The sequence below is a fragment of the Musa acuminata genome, unplaced genomic scaffold, assembly GCF_036884655.1.
Source record: "Musa acuminata AAA Group cultivar baxijiao unplaced genomic scaffold, Cavendish_Baxijiao_AAA HiC_scaffold_1153, whole genome shotgun sequence".
NCBI classification, from domain to species: Eukaryota; Viridiplantae; Streptophyta; class Magnoliopsida; order Zingiberales; family Musaceae; genus Musa; species Musa acuminata.
In genome coordinates this window covers 27,966-38,296 of record NW_027021365.1, presented here as the reverse complement: position 1 = coordinate 38,296, position 10,331 = coordinate 27,966, and the positions used below count along the sequence as shown (strand labels likewise).

At 37.8% G+C, this 10,331-nt stretch overlaps 2 protein-coding genes across 5 annotated transcripts in view; one reads left to right on the top strand and one right to left on the bottom strand.

The window, feature by feature from the left end:
• Positions 1-1,368, bottom strand: part of LOC135671742 (BEACH domain-containing protein C2-like) — a 24,352-nt gene extending 22,984 nt beyond the window's left edge. The window contains exon 1 of the mRNA XM_065179903.1: positions 1,310-1,368. Within this exon, the coding sequence (XP_065035975.1) occupies positions 1,310-1,368 (59 nt within the window). The remainder of the gene's footprint in view (positions 1-1,309) is intronic.
• Positions 1,369-4,216: 2,848 nt separating this feature from the next.
• On the top strand, positions 4,217-8,822 carry LOC135585497 (MADS-box protein SOC1-like). 4 transcript variants are annotated; one of them, XM_065179899.1, is made up of 8 exons: positions 4,217-4,484; positions 4,603-4,814; positions 7,450-7,528; positions 7,979-8,040; positions 8,114-8,213; positions 8,293-8,334; positions 8,413-8,454; positions 8,530-8,822. In XM_065179899.1, exons 1-8 carry the CDS (start codon positions 4,368-4,370, stop codon positions 8,665-8,667), a joined length of 792 nt encoding a protein of 263 aa, XP_065035971.1. In that variant the 5' UTR covers positions 4,217-4,367; the 3' UTR covers positions 8,668-8,822. The 4 variants fall into 4 exon arrangements, with proteins under 4 accessions (XP_065035971.1, XP_065035969.1, XP_065035970.1 ...); XM_065179897.1 differs by having other exon boundaries at positions 4,226-4,484; positions 4,558-4,814; positions 8,530-8,819; XM_065179898.1 differs by having other exon boundaries at positions 4,235-4,484; positions 4,558-4,814; positions 8,539-8,818.
• Positions 8,823-10,331: the final 1,509 nt, after the last annotated feature.

The window sequence follows — 10,331 nt, the reverse complement described above, 5'->3', positions numbered from 1 at the left end:
GAGAATTCAATGCTCTCACTCCTAATCATCTTATGGTATTTTTAGGAAAGGATCATAGTTAGATCCATGTCACTTTCTAGATTGAACAACTAAAATTTATCATTACAAACGTAATATAAATATATGTTGAAATTAAAATAAAAATGAAATACAATAAAAAGAGACAACAATGAGAAAATCATCTTGGGAATAAGAACGTTCATCCGAGGAGGAATATATCATAATAATCAAATAAAATAAAGAAAAACAAGCACAATATACTAAAAGATGCAAAATAAAAATAAAAACACATAATAAATAAAAAAAAATTATAAAAAAAAGAGGTGACCGAAAGGAGAGGAGAGGAAAAAAAGATATAAGAGAGAAGAGGTGGAGAGAGAACAGAGAAAGATGAGAATGTGAACGGGAAATCCAACATATGAATGGTGTCGACGAGAAGCATCGAGCAGCAAAGTGTGATATAAGCTTCCTTATTTACTAACTATTATTATTATTATTATTATTATTATTACGATTAATTGCTCGTCGTAGCATTGTTTCGACGTGATACCCATGACAATATCTACGTTATAAATTTCAATGCTAGCTATATACAGTCATCACGATCGATGTTACATAGCGTCGATAGTTAATGTCTTTGGATGTCGATATCATTCATTAAAACAAAAAAGGAAAAAAGAAAGAAAGAAAGAAAGAAAGAAAGATGCAAATGTAAATGTAAATGTGTCAAACTCGAATCAAACTCGAGAACATGTATCGATAGCTTTGGCAAATGTTGAAGACAAATGTAAATGGTCCCCTAAACAAAAGTACCCATACTGCCATACGAGGTCTCTTTCGTTCATCGTCCTCTTTAGTTTGAGCTCACGTGAAGTCTCTTTCACTTCCTACCTCCTTAGACTTCATTTATGCTGTCCGATGAGGTATTGCAGATTTGGGACCATGCTTTGGGTTTGCTTCGTTCTTTCACGGGAGTGGGATGTCTTTCCGCCATCATCGCCTCCACTGAGGCTTAGCTTTTTGCCATTCGCTCACGACTCTTGTTTCGTCTGGACTCTCGAGGTGTCTCGCTTGACCGTAAAGCTAAGCAGATATGATCGAAACGTAGACCGTAAATCCAACTTAAATCCGCCAGCACTCGAGGAATCCACATTGCTTCGACGTCCACAACTTTTACCGTGGAATCGTCGTCCTATCTGCGAACGAGGCAGACACTGTTCCCTTTCCCATATGAAAATTCTCATTACAAGGAGGAAAGAGCCAAAGCGGCATCCCTTGACAAGCCATGTTCCTCGAGAGTGTCTAATGCCTGCCCAGCATCAGCACATACATGGGAGCCCCATTGCTGATCCCACAGTCGTTCGCCATCTCCATGAAACTACTCTTGTCCGACAAGCTCGCTTTTGCAAGTAGAAGTTGTTCGCTCATCATAAGACAGCCAGAAGGAAGCTGTCCTCCCCGCTCCCTTGGGCAGCGGATCGGCTACTCCGGCATCGCAACAAACATCGGATTCGCATCACAACGCACGCCAAGATGATGATACGATGGCTGTGTTTGCTCTCGGCATCGTGTTTCATGTTTGCTTTCTGCCACAATTGCAGACTTGAATCACACACACACACACACAAAAACAGAAATAAGAGCATAGAAGAAGGCCGGCCCAGCACAACCATGTAGCAATCTACGGCTTCCAATTCCTGGAGCGACGCTTTCACAAACTGCCAACGATTGAATTGCAGAGAAACTATCTGTTCAAATTATTTCTGGGTTGAAGCTCCACTGAACATTGCTATGGATCAAACCATTTATGAGAGAGTACTGTTGCACACAGGCAGTGTATGTAGTCCGGCATATGCCTTTCGTTTTATAGCAAGTCATACCTACAGTGGCGTAAAGGTTTTCTTTGATATTTCATTTTAAATTAATATTCATGTGATTCGATCATTAATGGGGACTTAGCTTTTCTACTAAATTATCATGCGTCGAGTCATAATTAGGATACATATTTCTCTATCAACCTTGAAAGGACAAGAAAAAATAAATTGTTTACAGAAAGGAAAAAAAGGTCAAAGAAATAGGAGAAGAATAGTCTACTAAACATACTAAGTTTCTAGAAATAACAAAGAATTTATTAAATATAGTTAACATGACATCCAAAACAATATTCTCTCATTAGATTAATAGTCACAATTTTTTTTTTTTTCAAATTATATATTCATTTTGAACTTATTGAATTGGAGTTGAGTTCTTAAAGTTCTTAAATGATAATGTCAGAGCAATTTTGTTTATATATTATTTAAGTAAATTTTATTAGTTTAGAGGTATTACGCGTAAGTTGTCAACATCTACCCAAAGGAGAAAAAAATATAGAAAAATAAAAGAAATCATATTTATTCTTGATTGAAGATTAATCTCTATCGATTAAAATTTATTAATGAAAACATAGAGGATGATTATTCTTTGAATCAAGTCAGAATTATTATTTCTTCAAAAAATATTATATATATTTGATTTGATATAATTATATATTTTTTATTCTTATATTTGAGTCTATAAAAAAAGATTAAAAAATATATTTTTTTTTATTTAAGAGATAAGTGACAAAGATAACATTCAAGTCTAAGGCCTTATAATAATCTATCAAAGTTCTTACTCGCTAAGCTAAACACTTTTAAAATATGTCAGAAAATATTTTGAAGTTAGTTTGGTACACTATTATGCTCAAGCTATAATTATATATCATATGAAGTTTTCAACCCTTAATCTCTTAGGACTAGAACATTATGACCCACCCATATGAGTGGTGTGAGACTATAATTATATTTTTAATCGAATAATTCTATCATCCCAAGACCTTTTTCCTAGTATTATATTTCCGATTCGATCATCTCCAAACTATTATATTTTCAATAGTGTGATTCCATCACCTCCATCATATTAATTTCTTCGAGTTAGGAAGAGACCAATAGTTATCTTTTATTTATTTTATTATTATTATTATTATTTTCTTTATTATAAATAAAAAATTTATCACGTCCTACTAATCCGATGCACCTCGATATAATATTTCACAAGAATGAGATAAAATATGAGATTACCAGATATTCTTCTTTGATCGAATTCTGCAACTGTATTTTTTATTTTAATTTTGAACTTTTGGAGACATGATAACATCCAAAAAAGATCAACAAATCAAAATTGACCTATTATATATATATATATATATATATATATATATATATATATATATAATTTAGTCTTATCTAACATATTCAACCCCAAAAAAAAAAAAATACCGGAGAGGGACCAGCTCGCCATTTTGACAAACACATGGAGTGCTCATAGTGCGCTCCACTGGAGCCGAGTCTCCTTTTTCATCCCCACCTTACCTCCTTTTTCCAATTGGAACCTCTGTATTATCTTCGTGAACTCGTACACGCCCGCATGGCATAATACATCCTATACGATCTCATTCTAATTGGCCCGTCGTTTGCGTTCTCTGCGATGCAGTGTTTAGTACTCTTACCTCTGGGGAAACATCCAAGCGAACTGAACCATCATGCTGCAACTTGCAATGCTGCAAGCTCTGAGAGGGGACAGACGCATTGGTCCCGGAACCATGGCCGTGAGAAAAGGGAAGCCCAACAACCTAAACCCACCACCAAAATGGCAACAAACCCATCACCACCACCCCACGGGACGACGCGGAGAGGAGAAATTAGAGCGCAGGTTAACACAAGGGGAAAAGGTGCTTGCCTACATGTTTGAAAGCAGTAAAGTCACTTCGAAAAGTGGGGGAGCGAGAGAGAGGGACACACACACAGGTTTCACTGCGAAGCCATGAAAGAGAGGGAGTCAGGAAGAGGGACAGCGGCGTCTTCCAAATCGGTGGGCGTGGGCAGGAAACAGGAGTGGGTAGTGCACGTGGCGTGGTTCCCACTCGGCTGTTGTAGCCCAATTGGACGACCGGCGGATCCGGATGAGCCCACCGACCTATTGCGTGATGCCTTGTACTCGTTAAGCATAACGAAGGTGTCTTCTTCACCGTCCATTTCAATCCCATTCTTAATTTGGATCGTTCATCTTCTGGAAAAAATGGACGGTTCAGATTGGGGGAGGGGGGTTTCCTGTGGAATTCACATCGCTCGCGTACTGCTGCTACCAGCCTGATAGACTCGCTCGATGCTCGGGAAACGACGGGCACATCCAGCGCTGCTGAAAGAGACAAATGGCTCTTTCCCATTTCCTTAACCCCCTCTTCTCCCCACAGCAGCTACATCCAACCGCAATGCAACGACAACTTGGGATACAAACGGATGGATCCTTTCCCTCTCTCGGGCTTGATCTACTACTTCAGCTAGAATGGAATGGGTTACCTTTTCTTCGCCCCACCATTGCCTTTTATTTCTTCCGAGTCGTCTCACAGTAGGCAAAGGAGAAAGGGGAAAACACCGCCTGCCTTCTTCTTGTCCTTGCCATTTCTGGTGAGATCCTCTCTTTCCATCTCTCTTTGGGCGTTCATCTACTTCTGCAACCTCTCTCTCTCTCTCTTTATAGGTATCTTCTTGTGTGGGTTGGTATGCACACTTCTCTTCATCTCAGTTTGTAAAAACAAAAAGAGGAGAGATCATCATGGTGAGAGGGAAGAGGGAGATGAAGCGGATAGAGAACGCAACGAGCCGGCAGGTGACCTTCTCGAAGCGGAGGAAGGGGCTGCTGAAGAAGGCCTTCGAGCTGTCGGTACTTTGCGACGTGGAGGTCGCGCTCATCATCTTCTCTTCCGGGGGCAAGCTCTACGAGTTCGCCAGCTCCAGGTGAGATGCGATGCCCTCCTCCTCTATCTTTCATTTTCTTTTCAGTTTCGAGGATCAACAATTAGATCAGAGAAAGCCAGATAAACCAGTATCTCGTTCTGAATATTCCATGGGGATCTATGCACCTGCTTCCTTCGTCAGCTTCAGGCCTAGATTCCCATCATCATTTACGACATCATAATCTCAAAGTAGAATAATCTCCATGAAAGAAACATTTCAGACTTGGTCTCTCAGGCACCTCCGACTTGGATTTCCAACACCTTTTTTGCTTCGAGATATAAAATGGTTCTCATTCGATGTCACTTCCTTCAAGGAAAAGTGGTCGAGCTTGCTAGGTTCTGATCGGTTCATGTCCGTCCCTTTGAGTACAGTGGTCTTTATTCACAGATCTACAGATGGAACAGCAAATTAGAATGTCAGATAACATTTACATAAAGCCATCCTTCATAAATATATCAAATGAATATATAAGACGGAAAATATGGAAATGAAGAATAGGCATATAGCACTTGTTCCCTCGTTAATTAAACAAGTGAACATGCACCATCTGTTCGAATTATTTCTGCATTAATAATTTCTTGTCTCTTTTTTCTTCTGGGCATATCATCTCACAAACGAATCAGGAGACCTCAGTTGGTGGACTATATAGCCAAAGCATCGGTTAGTACATGTTGGGTCACCTATCACTCACGTATCTTACAGTAAGTAGGCCTGTAGCTATCCTAGAAATTGAAACTCTCATAAATATAATCTGAAGATTATGTCACTCTATCATGCGTCTGTACTGTCTCTGATGAAAGACACTAAACAATGTATACTATATATAATAACTTCTTTAAATTGGTAGCTATTTTAGAACTTTATAGCAATATATTTGGACAAGGCTATTAAATGAATCTCCAAAATACCAAAGTTTGGAACAAGACAACGATAATATATCAAATTTTATGTACCCAAAATTAGAACTTCAGTGATGCAAACCAATAAATGGATACACCTTTGTGGTTGCAGTTAATAAATATATAGATAAAATTTGCAGTGATGAGAGGGTATTTGTTAGCTCACAAAAAAGATCTATTTAGCCTGAATTTTGTTTCATAGTCGTCAAACACATTCTGTGTTTTGGCTGTCATATCCATGGAAAATTTGACAGACCCAAACATAATCCACATTCACTTGGAACAAAAAAATTAATGAGAAGCAATGGTATGAAAACATGAGAAAAATTCTTTATAATTTCTACATGGGAACTTTTAGACATTGTAGCTCATAACTATAATAAACATAAAATAGATTTAAGTTTTCATGACGCTTCTGTTTCAGCTACGCCAATATGCAGTCCCAAAATTTTCTTTTTCTTTGTTCTTTTGGCATAGTTCTATAAGTCTCATACGGTGATACTACTATATTGTAGTATTTATTTGCTCTACCGTGTAGTTGTTGCATATGGATTGAGGTGGATGTTCATTGTGATGTCTTCATTACTGTTGGATTTAGAAGAGCCAAATCCTAGAAGCCTCATACATATTTAACCTTTACATCTGATGAGGCCAACTAGCTTCATCAAGTTTGAGCTAAGCTCAATATTTTCTAAATATATTTTGAGCTTTAATAATTAAAGTTACTAGCTTTGGAGCATAACAACAACAAATCAAGCTGTTTGAGAATGAGTGTGGGAGTTCAATGTATGTCGATCCTTTAATTATGTTTACCTTCAATCTCAAATACCAATGAAAGGTTAATCTATGCACACTCATCCAGGTTGACTACATTCTAATCTAAAAGTTAATCACTCAGATCGTGAAAAAACAATCTTATCATCATATAACTTTGACAACCTGATTCGATATAATTTTTTTATGGCGTGTGTTAGTATCAAATAATAATTTTATTGATTTCACATGTAAAAATTAGGAAACATAACAAGGAGAACACATAATTTAAGCTTTTATTTATTTTATGGTCTCCAATAATTTAAGAAATGACAAAATATAAACATCAGACGTTTAGATGTGGAATTTCTTGTTTCTCCCATTTTATATCTGCAAGCTTGATGTGACCTGAAATTGGTGAGTTTGGTTACGTTCTAACCCTCATAGTGGCTGTCCGACTTCCTGACAACAGTAGGTCATCACTCCTCTCGTAGTGGAGTCAAGCAACACGACGATAGGAACTATTTTGTTCTATATGCACATCATTGGATTATCTTTGTCGGAAAGAATTATCTTTATCCGAAAGAATAGAAGATAAAAATACTTGAAGAAGCTTTAGCTTAAATACATTAACATGTTTCCCCTCCTATTTATATAGATTATTTATATAGATTAGGAGGAAGGATTTTCCTCAACAGAATAGAAGATTTTTCCTCGTATAGTTGGAAAAATCTTATCTTCTATCATACCCGAAGACGGTACTCCTGTTCAACAGTATAGAGAATTTTTCTTAACAAAATATAGAGATTTCCTCGTATAGTTGAAGAAATCTTATCTTCTATCAATCTTTTGTTATCATATTGATCACAGAAACTAATATGCTTTTCCTGTGGTATTGTACATTCACATACTTTATCTGTATTACTTTCTCATTTTACAACTCAATTCTTTACCAGCTTTTGTTTCATTTTTTTATTCTTCAGTATGCTAAGTGCAATCGAGCGCTATAGAGCACATTCAAGAGAAGATAGCATCAGCACAAAAATGGAACAAGATATCGAGGTGCAGCATTTGTCCATTTAGTTTCTATTGTTTTATCTGTCGTCAGAGTGGAACCGTATCTTTTTGTGGTGGTTTCACATAGAATAATTCTCTGTCACAAAGTTCATTATGGTACTTTATGAAATATGAAATATATTTATCTCAGATTCTATATGCTGAAGGAAGATTTTAATCGTATGTGGTTTAATGAAGATGGTTTTTTACTTGGAGCTAATGACATGAAAGGATTGCACATTTCTTTACGCTGGAAAAAATATTCTACAGATGGCAAAATTTCTTAAAGATTTTAATTAGTGGTTGAATCATTTTAATTGCCATAAAGGTGAGAAAGGATTTTCCGTTTCTTAATATTCTCTAACATGCAAGTAGATCAGTGCATATGCAATGAAGTGAAAGGCTGGTGCATCTATCAGTGGCTAAAAGCTAAGAGTTAGATTGATTGTGTTGAAGGGAGGGGAATATGAGGCAGCATGGATATCAAAGAGGATTGAACTTATTGAAGCCTCTAAACAGTGAGTTCTACTCAATTTCACGATACTGCAACAAGCAGGAATTAAAATCCTAATTACATGAAGAAGCATGCAGGAAACTGTTGGGCAAAAATCTAGGGTCATGTTCGCTCGATGAACTGCATGAGTTGGAGGGCAAGCTAGAAGAAAGCTTACACAGTATAAGAGAAAGGAAGGCAAGTCAGAATAGAACTTACTTCATTTCTGTCAAGTTATCGACCAAAAATATACTTACCTCTTGTTCATTCACTCCAGTATCATTTGCTACAAGAGCAGATGGCACAGCTCAAAGAGAAGGTAGATTACTTGAACTCTGTTGTATACTAGTTAGCTCTGCGACATTTTAGACAATGTTATCAAATCACCATGTTGCAGGAGAGATCCTTAACCAAGGAGAACGAAGCACTGCGAGAAAAGGTATAACTAAGTCCATGCATGTTATATACTTTTTCTTTAATGGCATAGTTTGGCAAGTGATTTGATATCTATTAGTATCTGAAGTGCAAGGGACTGGCTAAATCTCCAACTGCTACTTTAGGGGAAGGTGTAGCCCACAATGGAGCTGTTCAACATAGCGATGTAGAGACAAAGCTGTGCATTAGATGTCCAGGAAGAGGAACATACACTTGATCAGCAACTACAGGCCTTATTCCTTTCTCAGCTGATGTTGTTTTCCTTATTTCGAATTCAGGAAGATTTTAAAGAAATTAATCGACTGAATAACTAAATTCTGCCAGTTTTAATGGAAAGAAATTTAGCCCTTTCTTTGATTCAAAAGCATGCTTAAATTCTGTATCATAAACTGGAAACAACTCAGATAAGGATGTTGAACTTAATTAGCTTTTACCATTCAGCTATACTTCTTGTTACTTTCTAACCTTAGACTTATCAAGCTTAACCATCCATATCTAGACTTTAATGATAGCAAGAATGAAGTGTAACTCAATGTTGGGTTTCTTACTACACCACCCAGTCCTAATTCAATTCAAATTTATTAAAAGATTAACATTATTATGATTACGATAGGAGAAAATACTTTGGTAATCCTGAGTTTCTTTTCAGAAATTTTTTTTTTTTAAAATTTATATAAGAGAGATACAAACGAATTTGCACTGAAGTGACGTAACTCAAGAGTCTCATAATTAGTTTTATATGATAAATATTTTGATTTTCTGTGTTAATATAGATATCGAATTATCAAAATACGATTAATCTTGTGTCGATTTTTTGATATAATTTTTAATATTAATATGTGAGAGTTCATATGATCTAATTTTGAATTTTGAATCGGTAGAGTGAAAATGGCCCCATCAAATATTTTATAAAATTACTAAAATGCCTCGTTATATATATTTTCTCATCGTACAAAAAAAACAAAAGATTCCATGGGTAGGGTTGGTCATTTTTGTAAACCTAATCGGACGACCGAGCTGTCATGAGTTTTGTCGGTGCATGGGGAAGTGGTTCAGGTCCCGACTTACGTCATAACTCATGTCGCACCTCGGATACATCTATCCTGTGCAGCAACCGGAGGTAAGTCAAGACGGCCGGCAGTCCACTTCTTTATGTGCGTCATATCCTCCAAATGTGAGGTAGGTATTAGCTTAAGCCGGGATATTCTGATCTTGCAATGGATAAGAAGCGTGGTGGTTAACACAGCTTTGCTTCAGCTGGCCAACATAGAAAAGTCGGGAGGAACTTGAGACGATGTGCGGACTCCGCCCGGCCAATAGTTCCTTCCCCGCCACCAATAGGCCCAAACGTCTCTTGGCATCCCCACAAGTCACAACGAACCAAGTTTCCGTCACTCTAATTTATCTTGACGCCAACCTCCTTATGGGATGCCGAGAGAAGAGCAACTAAGAAAGAGAAACCTAAGTGTCACCCTCGTGATCTCACCCTCTCATCCTCGGCCACCGGCTGTCGTCGAAACTTTGCTAAGCCACCAGTGGCAATCGGCGGAAATTATGGTGGAATGACGCTGCAGCGTCCTCTGCGACGCTGACAGTCGCTTTGGTCCCGAGACTGATGGCGAGGGAGAAGGGAAAGCTGAACAACCTAACAACACCACCTCCTCAGAGGACAAAGATGAAAGGAAGAGGAGCTGCTTCATATATATATAAGACGAGCATTTACTAGCAAAGGAGACGGTCTTCTTCTTGCCTGTGGCCCCGTGAACCCAACTCGCGGGAGCGGCTTTTGCTTAGCCGTCGGGGAGGAGGAAGACGAGGAGGCACGTGACGCGCGTCCCGTCTCGTGCACCCATTGGTCAGGCGACGACCCTTCCGGACGCC

Excerpts from the sequence above, each read along its gene's own strand:
- LOC135585497 (XM_065179897.1), top strand. The coding sequence starts at position 4,368 with ATGGGTTACCTTTTCTTCGCCCCACCATTGCCTTTTATTTCTTCCGAG. Across the intron at positions 4,815-7,449 it reads TACGAGTTCGCCAGCTCCAG|TATGCTAAGTGCAATCGAGC; the intron begins GTGAGATGCGAT and ends TTTATTCTTCAG. Across the intron at positions 7,529-7,978 it reads AAATGGAACAAGATATCGAG|GGAGGGGAATATGAGGCAGC; the intron begins GTGCAGCATTTG and ends ATTGTGTTGAAG.